General features: G+C 52.3%; 1 protein-coding gene across 2 annotated transcripts; it reads left to right on the top strand.

Annotated features, from left to right (window-relative positions):
• The first annotated feature begins 6,138 nt into the window (after positions 1-6,138).
• On the top strand, positions 6,139-16,256 carry LRRC73 (leucine rich repeat containing 73). Of its 2 annotated transcripts, none has more exons than XM_067564697.1 (6): positions 6,139-7,583; positions 8,244-8,404; positions 9,496-9,618; positions 12,189-12,289; positions 13,101-13,212; positions 15,333-16,256. In XM_067564697.1, exons 1-6 carry the CDS (start codon positions 7,312-7,314, stop codon positions 15,401-15,403), a joined length of 840 nt encoding a protein of 279 aa, XP_067420798.1. In that variant the 5' UTR covers positions 6,139-7,311; the 3' UTR covers positions 15,404-16,256. The 2 variants fall into 2 exon arrangements, with proteins under 2 accessions (XP_067420798.1, XP_067420797.1); XM_067564696.1 differs by having other exon boundaries at positions 13,101-13,284.
• Positions 16,257-18,945: the final 2,689 nt, after the last annotated feature.

Raw genomic sequence — 18,945 nt, 5'->3', positions numbered from 1 at the left:
AGAGCAAAGAGTAGAAAGCTGTAGCTGGTTCTTGGCTCTCAACTTTTTCCCCTTTTCTCCCCCTTCTTGAAGGCTGTTCTAGGTTGCTCTGTGTAGGAGGGGAGCCATCATTTCATAGAATCTGCCCTCAGCTCAGGTAGAGCTAGTCAAGCACCTATAAATTGCCACCCTGAATGACAATGATTAGTCAATAGACCAGGGGAAAGTATGGGAATTACTCCACAGTGTGGTGGTTAGAGCACTCACCTAGGACTTGGGAGACCCTGTTCCACAGTCTCTTAAAAAATTAAACTGCTTCAGCAATGATGTCAGATACTGCCATCTTGTAGCACCCCCTTGTAGCTAGTTGCGCATGTGCCCCAGATCTGCCTCATTTCTCTCTCTCTCACTCACACACACACACACACACACACACTCTTTCTCTCTCTGTCCCTAAGCAGGAACTGCAAAAGTCTTACTGTTGCTACACCTTAGCTGGGCTTGGTTTTTTTGGCACAAGTGTAACTTTCTTAGTCCCACAATAATGGAAAGATTGCCAAAGTCCAAACTCCCAATAACCTGGCCAAAGGAACATGCCCATTGGGACTTCTGCCATGCCTGAGCTCTTCTTCCTGAGGCTGTTTTAAGTACGCTCCCAAGCCAAATCAATAAATCACAGATCCTCTTTAAATCCACCCTTCTTGAACACCTCTCCCTGAGACAGCCTTATGTACAGTCCTCAGAAAAATAATTAAATCGTTCATCCGTTACCAGGTGATGCCACCCAGGTCTCTCCCTGGACAAAGGATCCTTTCCTGAGCTCAGGATTACCTGTCCTCCTTAGTCTAGGCCAGGGTGCCATCCTCCCACCTTCCTCAAGGCTCACCTTGCTGGTACTTCCTGTTTCCTTCCCTTCTTCCTAACAACTACCTGATTTTATATAGGGTAGAGGTGCCCACTCTTAACCTTATTGGGAGCACTTAACTGGCAACAGTGGGACTGGATCTGCTCCCTCTGAAGGGGCCAGGCCCAACTGTGACAAGGAGAGACTGAGAAAGAGCAGCATTAGAATATCCCATAGCCCAATGGCTAGCATATGCTCCTGTAATGTGGGTGAACCAAGTTCAAATCCCTTCTCTACACCAGGCAGAGAGCAAAATTGAACCAGGATCTCTTCCAGCCCAGATGAAGGCCCTAATGACTGGGCTACAGGTTATAAGGGAGAACTTTTCTTCCCCCCACCAAGCCATTTTGAGACACTAGTCTCCCTGGCTTTTGTTGAAATGCAGAATTTTAAGTTGGGTCAAACTTAAACGTTTTGATATTTCTGAAACATTTTGATGTTTTTGGTTTTGGTTGAAACTATTTGCTGAGCTCACATTTCATGTTGACCAAAATAGCACTTTTTGGCAAATAAATTGTGACAAAATTTTTGCTCAGCTCTGCTGCTTAATCACCTGTCGCTTTGCGCTGCTTGATAACTTTCTACTCTCCCTGCAGACCAATGTGGTCAAACTCATTTTCCAAACCTCAGACACTCTCCTTAGCATAACTATTGTGTGGTCAGAGTACAGTAATTAAGGTTGGCAACTCTCCTTTGTGCCCGGTCGGGGTAAGATGTGAGACAGTCTTGCCAACAAAGGTGGAATCCACACATGCACAGACAGAGGGGCTTCATGATCCAGCAGTTTTCATAGTAACAACTTTGGAATATCAACCGGCATTCCTAAGTTGTATACAGGTTCCCCAATTCATCACAGGCTTCTCCTCAGGGGGATAGAACATTCCAACAACACACACACAATGCAAGTTCCTCCCCAGAATTGCCTGGCTGGTTTCCCTCTCTCCAGGCATCTTACTTGGGCTTATGATCATCCAGAATGACCCAGTCAGGATCACTGTGGGGGCACTATCCAGCACTGGGTACTCTGAGTGGCTTTCTTTGGTCCACTGTTCTCTTTTCTAATAGCTTGGGCACTAAAGCCTAGGTTCCAATTAGTCCCTTCTGCTCTATAGTCTAGAATGAGTCTATTCCTCTTCTTCCTTCAATGCTGGTTCTCCCAACGCCCCATGCAACAGATGCAGCAGAACTGATTTGGAGATGGGAAAGGAGAGAGACTCAGCTCCAGGCCACTGGGACAACTGCAGCCCACCTCAGCAGGGCCCAAAAGTCATTCTCCGCTGCCAGTGGACACTAGGTTCTCACTGCAGTTCTTGCTAGGGCAGAGTCTCCGTCACAACTGGATCTGCGGGGCTCCCAGCCAAGAGATAAAGAGCTATGTCTCCGCTTCCACACCTAGCGTTGGTCCCTCCAGCTCAGCCCCACTGCCTGGTTCCCAGCCCATTCCCTCCTGCTCACTGAAAGTCAGTCTCTGGGGAGTACCACGCCTGAGTCTGGGAGACTGGCATAAGGTCTGACTCCCCACTCCCACTGCTGTCTGAGCTGCAGTGCGGCTTGGGTCATTCCTTTTCCCAGCCCCAGTCTGTACTCTGCGAGCACTAGTGTGAGTGTACAGTGGCACTTTCTGCCCAGTTAGTGTTTTGCATTCTGCTGAACCAAATGGAGGTCAGTCAGTCCTTTTGCATAAGAAAGATCAAAACTTACGCTTTAGGGTGTTATCTACTGCTGCATAAACCCCTTCCCTGTGACTCACTAAACCTGATCTGGGGCCCTGGTTTAAGAACTGATTAGCCACCAAGCCGTGTTACTCAACACACCGGCTGTTTTCAGAGCCCATGCTCCAAACACCCAGAGCTATTTATGCTCAGAACTAACAGTCTCTGTCCCCTCAAAGTGTTCTTCACCATGTGGAGCAGCAGGCAGAAGATCTCAGTGCCAGGGCCTTAGAAATGGCTTAGCACTCAACCCGAGTGATGCTGCAGGGCTGCTGTGGTTAACGGAAGTTGGACGTGTCCCATGGGCTCTCGTCCCAGAGCCACTCTCTAATAATAGCCCTTTTAGTGGAACAAGGATAATTGGTGCCTGGAGGTAACCATGAAGGAAAATGCAACATCTCCCTTTCAACCCGCACTGGCCAGAGGCACTGAAAAGAGATCTGGCTGACTATCTGACCATCCTCCCCCGCTGGAGCTGCTGGGATATTCTGACACAAAGCCATTCTATTAAGAAACTGCACACCACTCCGACAGCTAATCTGAGCGCATAAGAGATCCTGCAACGTTCTGTTTGCAAAACATCACCTGTACCACTACCGGACACCCGGATGCAGGGAGTCAGTGTTGGCATCACAATACAGAAGCTCCTCTCCTGCTCCAGAGCCATTGTGGCTACTTCTCCACACCCTCATTACCCCACTGAGTCTTCTTGCTTGGGTTTTTGAGCCTTTTGAAAACATAGCCCCCCATTTACTCCCCCTCCTTCTCCATCCCAGCCTTACATGTTGTGAAATGGGGAGATGGATATTCACCCACCTCTATAAAGTGGTGGCCAGAAAGTGCTAGAAGACAGCTAAGGATTATTCAGCCAGGATGTTGACATAGATGCTGCAACCAAGGCCTGGGACTTGTCATCTGAGCCCACATCTTTATCTGCCTTGTTCTGCAGCTCCACTTTGGTTTCTATATGCTACCTTGTGCCACCTCATGAAACGCAATCCCTGGCTCAAGTGACCCCTTCTCCACTGCAAAGAGAAAAGTTGAATGGCTACTTAACATGCTCCCAGGATCCTATTTCTCCCTCACTTTCCATCTCCTCTCCCCTTCCTGGCCTGTGCCTGATGCTCACAAGCCTGGCTTTGCTTCCTTAATTACCCACTGGATGGGATTTTGCTTGGGGGTTTCTATATCCAGCACCTAATCCTTTTCTTTAACAGATTAGCTATTTGCAGAAAGCTGCCTACGTATGCAGTTTAGCCTAATCTTCACATCACTCCACTAGCTTCTTTTGTGCTTTCTCTGAGCTGAAATCCACCAGCCATAGACTCTCTGCTTCCTATTTCCCACCCCCTTCTGAATTCTTTTAGAGGCCTGAGCATGGTTTTTCCCTAGCTCTCTCTGATCTGCACCTCGGGGGAGCACTGAGAACAGAAGAGGATCAGGCTCCCTTCACCTACCTTCCTCGCACTTTCATGGGACTTCTGGGCCAGCAAAGTCCTGCGCAGTGAGTGCTGCTGATCTAAGCAAAGCTGGGATGCCTCCAACCCCCTTCTCTCCTTAATGCTAGCTGCCTCCCTGCATTGAGCAAGGGATGTGGTCAAAGCCTGGCCTGTCTAACTCAGACGATGAGCCCTGGGGGCAGGGACCATGTCACTGAACACGCCACCATTGTTTATCGAACAAATCCCCATGTCTCAGGCCTCTCTGCTCTGTCAGATCATTTCCTGATCAGCTTTCATTCATTCTCTCTGCTGGATGAAGAAAGGCGCAGGGTTGCGGGGGTGGGCAAACCGCCTGACTTCCTTCACTGCTATCAGAATCCTTCCCCACCAAACCTCTCCTGGGATCTACAATTCCCAGTCATTTCCCTGCCTCAGCCAAGGCTCTATTAGTCTCATGATACCCTAGAATAGCTCCTTAGCCTTTGAAACCATGTGACTCCCTTGTTGTGTCCCTGTGCAGAAGAGAATGTTCCTTTCACTCTTCCCCCTCAAGCCAGGCTGTAGTTCCACCAGAGCAGCTCTGGGCCAGCCCCTCTGAATGGCTCTTCTCCATTTCTAGTTTAAACAGCAGGCCACGTTCATGGAACTTGATCACCTTAAACACAGGTGGCCAAAACCTTCACAGGGACAATTCCGCTTGCAGACCACGTGACTCAGACACCCCTCAAGGGCTTTAGCCAAGGAGCTGCTAGCCATCTGTCTCCGTGACCTTGGGCCTCTGTCTTGTGCTCAACACATACCATCTGTCCCTGTATCCTGGCCTGGCCTTCCATTTGGAAAACTCTTTAGCCCAAAGTCACTAGCCTGGATCACAGGGGCTAGCTAGTTCAGGCAGGCCTGGATGTTAACTCTTCTTTGGTCTAGCTGTGCTACAACACAGAAGAACTTCAGCCAGATTTGACTAGAGCCAATGCCCTCTGCAGCCAGTTCCTCTGCAACTCCCCAACCAGAGAAGAGAAAGTGCTGAATTGACAGGATCCCTGAACCCCCGTTTGGAAGCTGTTGCTGCAGCCTGCCCTCATGGAGTCCCTTGGGGCAGGCCCTCTGTTTTAACCCTTGGTGTGGAGAGCTTTATATCAAGCACGCTTGCTGTATGTCAGATCAGGCATTTTGCTTCTACCTGTGCCACAACAATGGTACTAACACTGAGTAATACAGCAGCTTTGTTCCTAGCATCACTTTGTTCACCCCCAGCCGACCACCAGCTCCACTCACTTGCCCAGCCCCAACTTCAGCAGATGTCTCCGATGATAGCAGCCCGGAAAGCACCCATTTCCAGCCCAATAGCTTGATCATTCTGGGGTCAGTGTGTGGGGTTGCCTCACTTGACAGGTAGCTCTTTGGTCACACCACAACATCCTCCACACCTATCTCCGGCCTGGAAGTTAGGTCCTTTTCACATACACCTGGCCCTCCCAGACATCCATGGAACGTCTTAGTCTCCTGGCTCTTTGGCTGAGTGCTTCAGCCAAGGCTCTGTCAGTCCCAGGATACCCTAATATCTCCTGAGCCTTTGAACCCATTTCTGTGGCTCTATTACCTGGGCCACTGGCCCTTCTCTTTGCCTTCTGGAGCACTGCTCCAATGCCACTGGGGCTGCTCCAAGCCTTGGCCTCTGAGCAAGTCCCGTCTGCATGGCTCTCCCTCCCTACACACCCCAGCAGGGTTCACTTTCCTTTCCTTAAGCGTCAGCTGGAACCCAGGTATTCAGCCAGGAGAGGCCTGTGCTCTGAGCAGGGGAGTGGGGAGAATCAGGGGCTGGTGACCAGAGAGTGCAAAATTCCTCCCTCTCTCTGGTAGGCTGGTGGCAGGGGCGGGGGCCAGGGAGGGAAAGGGAGAGATGAGGCTTCACTGAGGTGTGGGGGTGCAAGGCCTCCTGCCCTCACTACATTAGTGGGGGAGGGGCTATATCCCACCACAGAGGTGCAGCCAGGTGACCTAAGGAAAGGGTGGGGGGGAGCGGGGACTTGCTGCCCCGCACCCAGCCGGCCCTGCAGCGCCTGACCGTGCCGCGGGGAAGCGAGAGGAAGCAGCAGCGGGAAGGTGGGCGCCAGGCAGGGCAGGAGGCTGTCGTGACATAGGAACCAGGCAGCCAAAGAGCTCGGCCGGCACCATGCCCCGGGGCTTCCAGCCGCTGCCGAGCCGGTAGGAGGAGCCGGGGCTGCGGGAGAAGCCGCTCCCCCTTGGCAACACGGGATCCAGAGCCAGGTGCAGAGGAAGCCGCTGGGAGCCGGAGCCGGAGCCGGGCCCGGCCGGGGAGCCGGCCAGCTCCGCCCCGGAGATCTCGGCGCCGCGGGAGTAGAGTCCCCGCCTCCAGCGGAGCAGGTGCAGCGGGCGGAGGGAGCCGCAGGGCAGAGATCCCGGCCTGGCTACGGAGGGAAGGGAGCCGGGCACCGGGTAAGGGATGATCCACGCCCGGGGAGCTCCCGGCCGCTGATGCGGGACTGAACCCGGACGTCAGTGCAGGCCTCTTCTGTGTTTCTTCCCCGATCTCGCGGCTGCGTCTCCCCATGTCATCAGAGGACAGGCTCAGATCCCTCCGAATCGGGGGTGAGCCACGCTGTGATGCGGCTCCGCTCTAGATGTAGACCCTGCTTCCTGGTCATCCGGATTGCACGGTACCCGGCTCCGTTGCGGATTGCACACCTCAATCGTGCTCGATCCGGACTGCACCTTTCACTCTACCATTAACTGCGTGGGATTTAGCAGCCGCTACAAGGATTGAAGATTATCTACCTGCTTCTATCCGGATTGCATATAGTTTCCTTGCATGGCTCCGGATCGCACAGCAGCACTGCACTGACCCAACTGCACAACACAAGCACCTGCACTGCTCCAGACTGCACATTAGTTACTTGCACGGATTGGGATTGCACAATTGGGATTACCCTTGCACAGGTCCATATTGCATATTATTTACCTGCACCAATCCGGATTGCACTGCAATCCCCACACCAATCCAGATTGCTCAATAGCCCTTATGCGAATCCAGACTGCACAAAGTCCTTTACCCTGATTAGATTTGCACAGCAGATCCCAGCATTGATTGAACCAATCCAGATTGCACACTGCTTACCTGCATTGATCTGGATTGCACTCTATTCACCTGCACCAATCGAGATTGCACATTGTTTACCTACACAACAGATCCAGATTGCACAACAGCTTCTGCAGGTGTTTGAGTGTGTTTGCTCACTGCCAGAACTGGTGAAAGATGTTGCCGGGGTCTATCCAGATCTCTGGGGAGACTTTATCAAGTACTGAGATCCGGGACATTTGCGAGAGCCTGCGGGAGAACTCGGTGCGACTGCTGTCACTCCGGGGCTGCCAGCTTTCTGACCGGGATTTTGGGCGCATTTGCCGAGGGGTAGCAGAATCTCACTCCTTGGCTCAGCTTAACCTCAACCTGGGGATTGTGTCCAACATCCACCGGGTCAAGCAACTGGCTGAAGCCCTGAAGACAAACCGCTCCATCCAGTCTCTGTTGTGAGTAAGGAAGACCTTGCTGGTGCCAGGGAGAAGTGCCACCCTCAATAGTGGCTATCCAGAAGGGAAGTATCCCTTTCCCCAGTGAGCACCCATGTGGGAAATGTGCTTGCCCCCACTGCCTCACCCCTCCCTCTGGGGCTCTCTATTGCTTTTCAGTCCTGCAAATGAATTCTTATCTGAGAAAAAATGTACTTGATTTTAAGCACTGAGTCCTCCTCCCCCATGCTGGGTTGAGGCCACCCGGGCACTTCTCCGATCTGTATTCTTCTGGCATCTCCGCTGGGGACATCTCTTTCCTATGTTGGAAGGGGTCTGTCTCTGCATCCCTAACTCCCAAGACCACCCATCTGTCCCATGAGGGGTGGGAGTTGTCTGCCCCCCTAAAGTCTCCAGCCCTGCTTCCTGTCCCAGCCTGAGAGAGGACAGTCTCTGTACCTCTACCATCTGTCACCAGAGCTCTTTTTGCCCAGTTTGAACTAAGCTCCCTCATTCAGGGTCACAGCATCCCTAGGCATTTTGGAGCTTTGCTCCCACCAGGCAGTGGCATTTGTCAACATCTTCCTCCTGTTCCTTCTGTTTCTTGGTTCCCATTGGCTGAGCCAGTCCCCGGTGCCTTGAGAAAGGCAAATTGATAATTTCTAGCCTTTATCCACACAGCCTCCATGGGAGCCCCCTGACAGACGCCGGCCTAGTCCTCCTCAATCCAGCGCTCTCCATCCATCCCTCACTGGTGGCTTTGGACTTGGGAGACTGCATGCTGGGTGACGAGGGCATCAACTTGATCTGTGGGCTTCTGCCTCCAGATGGGGCCAAGTCAGGTAAGCAAAAGGGTCTGTGGGATGTGCAGTTGCCAGTGGAACGCATATATGGCTCAGGCCCCTCTGCTCAGAGCTAAACTTCCTCTGATGTAAAGTTTCTCCCTCTGCTGAGACATGGCATGAGGCTTCTCCTCCCAGCGAACATACAGTAGAACAGTCTGTTAGTACCGGAGACATAGCACTGGGTGAGGACTCTGCTTCCTCCCAGCGTACTACTCCGAAGGGGAGGGAGCCATGTCCAATGGAGCATGGCACCTGGTACACCGGACTGTTCCACTGGCAGGATGCTAGTGAGGAATGGGGCCAGGTTGCTGATGGGAGAGATTGCTGATGAGAGAGATTGAATTTGGGGGGAGGGAGGCGCAGGGCTTGGACTTCTGCTTTGGTGTTAATATTTTGCACTCATGATGCCTGAGCTGTGATTGGTGCATTTAAATGAATGTAGATCAATACACATTACGTTTCCCCATCCCGGAACAGGGATTTACAGCTAATGTGCCCCAATGGCTCCTCTGGGAATTAACACTGAATGATCCCTTGTGGCTGTTTTATGGGGAATAATTGTCTGCTAGCTGAATAAGTTCCTCTTTACAGGGATGAAGTCTGAGGCCTGTGCTCTCCACCCTCTTATCCCAGCACCCTAACCAGCTACTGACCTCAGGCCTTCCCATGTATATGCTCACATTAGACACAGCAGCCACCTCTCCTGAAACTCAAGCTTCAATACCCGCTGGTCCTGCCCTTGCTTGCCAATCTCCCCCCTCCTACACTGAGACTGATTCCTTTTTTGAGTCCATTATATTTGCTGTCTGGGGTGGGCAGGTGTCAGGATGGGAGAGGGCAGAAGGTCAGGTAGCCATGCTTCTTGTGAGCAAATGAAGGGGCAGCACTGCAGGCAGTAGCTAATTAGGTAATTTACCACAATCGTTCTGTACATCCTATACTCTCAGCCAATCAGAATGCAAGGAGCTGTGTAACTCCGAAGTATGCCACTTCCTTGCTTTGTGATTGGCAGAGTGGGTTCTCCTCTGGAAGGTTTGGTGACTTGTCTGGACCCTTAGGGTGTTCTTTGGCTTTTCTCTCTTCTCCAGGCCTTAAGGAGTTAACACTGAGTGCAAATCCAGGTGTCACGGCCAAAGGTTGGGGGCGCCTGGCCATTGCAGTGGCTCACAGCTCCCAGGTGCGAGTGTTGAACCTGGACTACAACCCCCTCGGTGAGCTGGGGCGCAAGCGTGTGAGAGACTCTGAACTACTAGCGTGACAGGCTTTGTGTGAGTTTGCTGCTGCTGAAGATGCTGGTCTGATGATGCTGGAGACTGAATCTAGACCAGGGACATCATGGGCACTGGCAGGGCAGGGCAGACTCCTCCACGCTGTCCTTTCTGCTGGGCCTCTTCCCTGCTCTGGAGATGAGGGGCAGGGTGACCAGAGGTCCCGATATTAGAAAACCATTCCCAGAGAGTAGTTATCAGTGGCGCACAGTCAAGCTGGAAGGACATATCGTGTGGAGTCCTGCAGGGCTCAGTTCTGGGTCTGGTTCTGTTCAATATCTTCATCATTGATTTAGGTAATGGCATAGAGAGCACACTTATACAGTTTGTGGATGAAACCAAACTGGGAGTTGCAAGCGCTTTGGAGGATAGGATGAAAATTCAAAATGATCTGGACAAACTGGAGAAATGGTCTGAAGTAAACAGGATGAAATTTAATAAGAACAAATGCAAAGTACTCCACTTAGGAAGGAACAATCAGTTGCACACACATAAAATGGAAAATGATGCCTAGGAAAGAGTACTGCAGAAAGGGATCAGGGGGTCATAGTGGATCACAAACTAAATAAGAGTCAACAGTGTAACATTGCTGCAAAAAAGCAAACATCATTCTGGGATGTATTAGCAGGAGTGTTGTAAGGAAGACACAAGAAGTAATTCTTCTGCTCTACTCCATGCTGATTAGGCCTCAACTGGAGTATTGTGTCTAGTTCTGGGTGCCCCATTTCAGGAAAGATGTGGACAAATTGGAGAAAGTCCAGAGAAGAGCAACAAAAATTATTAAAGGTCTAGAAAAAATGACCTGTGATGGAAAATTGAAAAAAATTGGGTTTGTTTAGTCTGGAGCTGAGAAGACTGAGGGGGGGACAGGAGAACAGTTTTCAAGTACATAAAAGGTTGTTACAAGAAGGAGGGAAGTAAATTGTTCTCCTTATCTCTGAGGACAGGACAAGAAGCCATGGGTTTAAAATGCAGCCTGGGTGGTTTAGGTTGGACATTAGGAAAAACTTCCTAACTGTCAGGGTGGTTAAACACTGCAATAAATTGCCTAGAGAGGTTGTGGAATCTCCATCATTGGAGATTTTTAAGAGCAGGTTAGACAAACACATGTGAGGGATGGTCTAGATAATATTTAGTCCTGCCGTAAGTGCAGGGGATTGGACTAGAAGATCTCTTGAGATCCCTTCCAGTCCTACAGTTCTATGATTAAGGGCTTCGTCTTATATAGGCAACTATGCCCCCCCCCAAAAAAAAAGGGGGGGGGGTCCCGATTTTTCACACAAGCTATCTGGTCACCCTAGGAAGGGGGGAGTTTATTCTTCATAACTCGTTCAGTCCTCTGTGCTGAGACTGGGGGCCAGTTCGTCTCACTTGTGCTGGTAGTTTGTGTGATGAGGACACATGCTTTGCTAGGAAATGCATCAAGCATGTTTCACAGAGGAGATAGCAGCTGCAGGCAACCTAGGGGGGAAAGACAGTGTCCCCTCCTCCATCCCTGGGGACTCTGACCTCTGCCTATCCCACTGCCTGTGTGTTTGTCTGTGTCAGCCCTCAGCTTAGGTGTTGACCTTCTCTGCTCCCTCCCATTCCCAATCCCTTAGACCTCAGCCACTGGCCTGCCAGATGAATGTGCCCCCCCCTCTTCCCCCAGCTCCTTCCCCAGAGTATAGCAAGGAGGAGAAGAGCCTGGCAATGGTTGCCATAGAAACCAACTCTCCTTCTCCAGCTCCTGCTGCTGGAGCAGGGTTGGTAGCTGGTGAGACACAGACCAGACCATGCGGCTCTCCCACCTCACGCTGCCCCAGGAAACTAGGCCAGGCAGCTGTGCCTCCCCTCCCTGCCCCGTCTCCCCATGACCTAGCAACGGCCCTGGCTGGCTGGGTGCTCTCTACTCTCTGTTAAGAGTCCCTAATTTGGTAGCTGATGGAGCCCCCTCCTCCCTCCACAAAGGACAGTGACCAGTAGCTTGCTGTGACCGTCCCCTGCCTCCTCCCTGGGGATTGCCAGGGGAGTGCATTGGAATCTGTTCTCTTCGCTGGCACTGGCTGCCAGTGGGGCCAGCCCCAAAGGAGACATCCCCCTACAAGGACAGTAGATGCCTGGGTTCTATTCCTGGCTCTGAGAGGGAGTGGGGGCTAGTGGTCAGAGCAGAAGGCTGGGAGCCAGGACTCCTGGGTTCTATTCCTTGGGTATGTGGATGGAAGGTGCTGTGGATGAACAAAATCTTCTTGTAAAAGACAATTTCACTGTTCCTTCAAGTTCTCCATGTTCGCTCCTGGAACAGCCAGTCACAGCCCACAACCAACAATCCGTCCCCCGCAACTTGTCTCTTTTCACAACCAATAACCCTTTACCTCCTTCTCCAAGATGTGCTTAGCACATAGAGATTGGCTGGTAGCACTGGGATGGGGGAGGCTCCCAGAGGTTTAATGCCAGGACCTGCCTGGCCCAGTGGGGCACGGCCCGTGTGAAGCCAGACTCTGCTGACGTCCCCTGGCTTTCTTCTCCTCTAGGTGACCAGGTCGCAGGGATGCTGGCTGTTGCTGTGGCCTCCAGTCGCACCCTGGAGGTTCTGGACTTGGAAGGAACAGGGCTTACCAACCAGTCGGCCCAGGTAAGGAGTGCCTGGTGCTGATATATCATCATCTGCTGCACCTCAGGGGCACAGGTCTCAACAAACAGTAGAGTCCCCAACCTTGAGATGTACCTGCTTCCCTCCCTCCACTTCTCTTCTCAGAGCAGTCTCTGCACAAGAAGTGCTGTTACTGTCTGTTCCTCTCCCTGGCCCATGGCACTCAGCCCATGCAGGTGCTGCTCAGACCGTAGCCTGAGGTTCCTGGCCCCTGCCTCAGCCTCCAACGGGTGGGGGACAAGAGAGCAGGGTTGTTGTTTTGGGGTTTTTTTGCATTTCTGGATTCTTTGGCTCTCTGGAAAAGTGAGAGAGAAGGTTTGGCTTCAGGAACTAGGTTTGTGAATAAGGGTTGGAGTGCAGGCTTAGGGCGGGTAGGGCTTGAGGTTAGGGGTTATAGATCATTATCTGCGTAGTGGTTTCTTCTCTGAGAAGCTCAGCTCGTACTGAGATTTCCCCTTCTCACAGATTCATCTGACACATGCTTTCAGGGGACACAACTGGAGGTGGCAGGGGACATTTGCAGTTAGGAGACAGCAGGATGTGTAGTTTCCTCCTTGGGTACAGCCGGGAAGTCCTGGCAAGGGTCTCCGCTTCTCCTCAGGAAAAAGTGGAGAGTTCTCAGCGTCCCTAAAAGCTGGTGTGGCGGGCTCAGAGCCAGTGGCGGGCAGAGAGAAGAAACGAGGGCAGGGGTTGGGGGGATGAAAAGTATAAAGCAGCTTTGAACCCCTTTCCTGTCAGTCTGACCTCTGTCTGTGCTGCCTGTCCACCTGCTTCTGGCTCTTCTTCTGCTCAGATCTTGCTGGACATGGTGGAGAATTACCCAACAGCCCTGAGGACGCTGATCCTGGCAGAGAACAGCATCAGTCCCGAGCTGCAGCAGCAGATCTCGGACCTGCTCTCTGAGGGTGAGGAAGAAGAGGAGAATGAGACTCGTGAAGTCACGGCCAGGGAGAAGAACCCCTGGATCTGCCAGAGCAGTAAGACCTCTGGGACCCCAGAGAAGTGGAGATGAGGCTGGACTGGGGAGGTTGGCAGGAACGAGGGATGGTTCTGTGTTGTTTTCTACTGGGATGAGTCTGTCACTGTGGAGTTAGTAAATGGAGAAGGTCCCATTTCAGTGTGAGCTGGAATACAGACTGCTTGCAGGACTGATTGGCTGGTTAAGTACCGTTGGGCTGGGTCAGTACTTGGATGGAAGCCCCTTAAGACAACCCAGCTTCTGCAGGAAGTGGAGGGTGGGGCTCAGTGGGCTGTTTCCAGTACCGGTGCGCCAATATGCTGCTGCAAGAATTAACATCTTTCATCAAAGACTTAAAACCAGAGTCATGGGTATTAAAGATCCCACAGGTCTTTTAATAAAACTTGGGGTGATGGCTCTGGTGTCTCAGAAAAATTCCAGTTCGTGTCATTCCACACTGCTTCCCTAAATTCCTCTGCACTCTGAATGGGGTATGCCACTGTTCCTCACTTCCTGGCCTACACCTCATGAGGGTTACCATGCACTATATTCTATCTGTGCAGTGGCTGTATTTGAAGGAAAAGGATATTGTAGAGATACCAATGAGCTACTGTGCTCCAGTGTTTGATAGGAATCCAGCAGAACTAACAGGGATAAAGGCAAAAAGTAGATCTACCCAGATCCTGCCCATTTTTTAACCCAAACTCCCCATTTGTCCCATCATAATAGGAACTAGTCTAGCTGTCCCTAAAGCGCCGAACAAATCCAGACTCCAATGCCACAGCACCACAAAGACTCGGAACTAGCATCTGGATCCAGCCAGTTTTTGGACATTGCCTGCACTCCCTCCTGCGCCCAGTCCCAGTGTCTGAATAGAAAACAAGTATAGCTGCTCATGCGGCACTGAAAACATCTGTACCCTGACGTGTCTCGGTGCAGCTGTACCCAAAAGCCTGGCTCCAACACCCAGATTCTGTGAGATTCGACCAATTTTTGGACCCAATCCCCCAAATTTCATTGTCCAAATAGAGATCAGCACAGCTGTTCTGAGTTCAAAAACATCTAGATACCAACACTTCCTGGTGCAAGAACCTGACTCTAGCCTTTGGGGAGGAGGATAGGGTTGTCTGCTTTTAAATAGCCGTCTCAACCGGAGCACATATGACGTGTTGACCTCCAAACCTGCCATCCTCAAGGTGCTCAGTCACCTAGACGAGTTTGGGGAAGAAATCCTGTGGCAGAGTGGTTCTTTGTGCAGTTACATACTGGGCAGTGCCATGGGGAGGGTGGGGAAGTGGTATGTCCTGTCCACTTTCACCTTCCTCTTTAAAACTGTCTGAGAAAGTTACATGTCAGCCCTCTATTCAGACAGCATGAAGAGTGAGAATTTCCGGGTGTCAGCCGGGAAACAAAGTGCCAAGTGCTGGTGGTCACATAGCCCCTTGTTACCGCATGTGTGTCAAGCGCAGATCTGGGGCTGACTCCTGTGAACCCTGCAGTGCCAGCACAGCTAAAGGGGAGTGAGCTGAATTCTGTTGTTGTGGATCAGCAACAGAAGGAGCTGGTGGCTAAGTTCCAGCCAGTTATACCTGTGCAGCCTCTCTGAGAGCACAGGAGTTGTCATTAAGGGCAGACTTTGCAGGCAGTGGGGTTGTACAGGTGTCACTAATTTGGCCAACAGACTCCATAGCGCTTGTGATGATGCATGTGATGGAAAGACTTTCAGATCCCAAGGAGATTTTTCAGGGCTGGCTTTTCCTGTGTAACCAGAGCACATGGAGTCCCTGGGAGACGATTAATCCAGATCCCCAGAGTGGCATTGGTACAGTCACTTTAAGGGTCCCCCATACAGCATTAACTCTGCCACGTTGCACAGAGAGTGCATCTGGTCACCTCTCCGCTTCAGAATCCTCTCTGGTTTCTGGCTCATGCCATTAGCCCTCATTTGCTCTGCCTCTCTCATGTCCTTTGTTCCCTTCTCTTGCTCTCGGCTCTGCGCCTGGTGTACAGACCTCTGTTCTTCTCCAGCCCAAAGGTCTAACATTCTCTCTCCCAACTGCTCCACAGATTCCAGCTCTCAGATGGTCTTGGTGACGTCAGGTCTGGGCGAGAGCCTCTTAGCAGAAACAGAGATGTGACTAGGATACAACGGTGGCGTCTGCTGAGAAAAGTACTGTTCCCCTGTATGTGTGGATCATGTGCAATGCGTGCACAGAGTATGTGTGTGTGTGTGTGTTCACACCACACATGCTGGGTAAATGCCTGTGCTGTATGTGTGCATGTCCTGCCGTGCCCGGCCGTGCCCATGCCCACATGCCTCCACCAGGCCTGCCCCTACTGTGCATTCACACCCTTTAAGTCCCATCCATGCCGCCTTTCAGCTCTGAGTTTTGGATCCTGGCCTGAGTGAATCTACATGGCTGTCTGTGTCTCACATGCTCTGTCAGCTGCTTCTGCTTGCCCACTTACTGCATGTTTAGATCACATGCCCTCCTCCCAGCTGTACGTTCCTGACCCAGTGCTGGAGGCTGTATTTATTTAGGTGTGTATATTTGTGTATAACAGATGTTCTTTCTATTGCTTGTACCAGTGTCTTGAGGAGAGTTTTATAAAGTTCACAGACATGGCACAACATCATGGCTGCCAGAGGCTCTGTCGTTCCTGCTCCCACTGACAGGGAAGGACTTTGAATGGGCTGGGAGAGGTTGATTGTGGGGGTGAGGGACCTCTGTAACTCCAGGGCACCGTTATCCTGAAGTCCTTTATCATGTCTCCTCTGTAAGGGGAAAGTAAAACTTCTCTGTGGGCCAAGGGGGACAGGGATTAGCAGCTGGCTCCCCTGAACTATTTGCCTTCTTTCTTCCCCCGCACAAGGGCAGCATCCCCAACTTCACGCCCCTTCCAGCAAATCACATGGTTGAACTTGGACAGTGGCAGCTGCAGCCCTGGACATGTCTCTGTTCACAAATGGAAAATCCCCCCAGCCTCAAGTTAGGCTTCCCTAGATACTAGAGAATGAGGGGTGTGTGTGTGTGTGTGTCCCCATCCCTGCCACCCCCTGCTGGAGGGGACAAGCCCTGCACCGGGAGGGGAGGGGCTGTATCAGCATCTGTCTCAGCAGGAGGGTGGGATTGTGTTAACATAATGGGGGTGGAGGAGACTCCATGCTATGAACAAATTCAGGATCCCCTAGGTAGGTAGGTAGAAGAGTGTGTAGGGTATAGCACAGGATGGATACATCTGCTCCTCAGAGACCACCCAGTATTCCCTCTCCTGGGTTCTATCCCCAGTTCTGGGAGGGGAGTGGGGCCCAGTGGTTAGAAGAGTCCTGGCTCCCAGTCTCCCCTTCCCCCCCGCTCTAACCCACTCAGCCCAGGATCTGTGTATGACCTTCCCTCCCCTCCACCTCCTCTGTGGTTAGGCTGGGCACCCTCCTCCCAGGAAAGTGTGTCTAGTGTCTAGTTAGCAGCCCCTGCATGGCTCCAAAGCCAAGGGCTGTTTAAACGGCCAGGGGCCGCCTCCTCCATCTGCTCATGTCTCATTTGACACTAAATCCACATGCCTGGGCTCTGCTTCTGGTGCTGCTGCTGCCTGGTTGGGTGACCAGGGATGAATCATTGTCCCCCACCCTGCTCCGTGCGTCAGTTTCCCCCTCTGTAGCACATGAAGGACGCAAATGTCCTTCCTGAGTGCAGGGCTTTGAGCTCCACAGATGAACATCACTGGGTAATTTAACCCAGACATCTTTTCTCCACAGGGCTGCTTGGGCCTCTGAGTCCAAAACCGAAGGGAAACAAACTGTTTTCAACCCTCCTAATCATTCCCCCCAGAGCTACCATCCTGCTAGCTCCCTGAGCTCTGTATCTCCCCCCACAGCTGGATGGCCTTGCTAGCCCAGTACGCAGCCAGGGCCATCTCACCCTGGGATTTCCTGCCTTCGAGGTCTGTGTTTTTCCCAGTGTCCTGCTTCGGATGACCGGATTGTTCCATCCTCCTGGGCCAGGTCTAGTCTCCTTCCTTCCTCCTCGTGACTGGATTGGCTCTGAGTTCCACAGGAAACGCACTGCAGCCCCTGCATTTTGGCCCATTCGCCATTGCCATCACGCAGCTTCCTGTACACATGGCCCACGCTTGCCACCACCGTCAGCCCTTCTCCACGTCCAGCAGGGACCCCACTTCTCCCTCGGGCAGTATCGAGCAGATCCCTGCCTCTGAACAAGAGCAGCCACACAGCGATTTAACTAATCCACTTCCAAAGCTAAGTTGGATTCGCTCCCTCGTGTAGACAAGTCCTGAGCCTGGGATTAGTTAAGTTGCTGGAGGGGGGGAAGGAGATTAGACCTGGTCCAGGAGGAACAAGCAGCATCGTCTGGCTCAGACCAGCCTGATGGGGACAGCAGGGTCACAACCGGCCTAGACGAGCCCCCCCGAGGCATGATGCTGGAGGGGGCCCTGTGGGGCGGCACTGAAACGCTCTGTGTGGAAAGGGACAAAGGGAAGAGAGGGTGCAAGATCTGATCTCAGCTCCTGGGAAGGGCCAGGCACTGCCTGGACTGGGCATGAGGGAGAGATCCTGCAGGAGCTGGGACAGGCCGTTGGGAACGGGAATAGATTCTATGGGGCAGTTCGGCTTTCACTGAGAACTGGCTGGGTCCACCCTTTCACCGTCAGCTGTTTCAGGTCCTTTTTCTCTAGTTCTGGCAATGTGGGTCAGGGACATCCCCGACCCCAGACTGTGTGTGAAGGTGAGGGGGAACAGTGGGGCTGCTGGTGAACGGGGGGGCCTGTGGAGGGACAGTGCTCCCGTAGACTGGGCCCAGGCGCTAAGGTAACAAAGCGGAGGCCAGCACTGGCAATGAGCCAGCCAGGCCAGCAGCACCTGGGGGGTGGGGAGGCTGTGCTGCTAATAGCTGGTAGATTTCCCTTGGGGATGCAGAAACGGCTCCCCACACTGGGAACCATCCGGCCGGCTCGGCCACACCCAGCACACTGAACAGGTCGGAGTCAGCAAGTGGGGGGGGCCCAGTCAGCACAGGAGCAGCCAGGATGGGGGGAACCACAGGAGCCGCCCCCACCAACCCTGCTGGCACCCTGGACTCCTGACCCACAGCCCCTGCTATCCCAGGAGCGGGTTTGCCTCGTATGACTCCACATTGATCCACCGTTGTGACATCATATGACATAGACCCCCATAGTGACCTCATATGACCACTTTACTCCAGCTTGACTCTTTGTTTTGACCTTCTGTGACCCCTTCACTCAAAATTGTGATCTCGTATGACCCTTTGGGACCTTGCACGACCCCTTGACTGAAAACTGACTCCTTGTTTTGACCTCGTATGACCCCTTGACTCCTCATTGACCCCCCCCAAATGTGACCTCATTTGACCCCTTGACTCCAGATTGACCTGAATTGTGACCCCTTGACTCCTCATTGACCCCAGTTGTGACCTCATTTCACCCCTTTACTACATAGTGACCCAGTGTTGTGACCTCGTGTGACCCCCCCCGACTTAAAATTGATTCCTTGCTTTGACCTCATATGACCCCTTGACCTCTCATTGACCCCAATTGTGACCTCATTTGACTCCTTGTCTCCCGCTTGACCCCAATTGTGACCTCATTTGACCCCATGACTCCAGATTGACCCCAATTGTGACCTCGTATGACCCCCCTTGAC

Source organism: Emydura macquarii, unplaced genomic scaffold (assembly GCF_026122565.2).
Source record: "Emydura macquarii macquarii isolate MOO-44397 ecotype Brisbane River unplaced genomic scaffold, CSIRO-AGI_Emac_v2 contig_2676, whole genome shotgun sequence".
Taxonomy (NCBI): domain Eukaryota; kingdom Metazoa; phylum Chordata; order Testudines; family Chelidae; genus Emydura; species Emydura macquarii.
The sequence above is the reverse complement of the archived record's forward strand: the minus strand, read 5'-3'. Positions and strand labels throughout refer to the sequence as shown.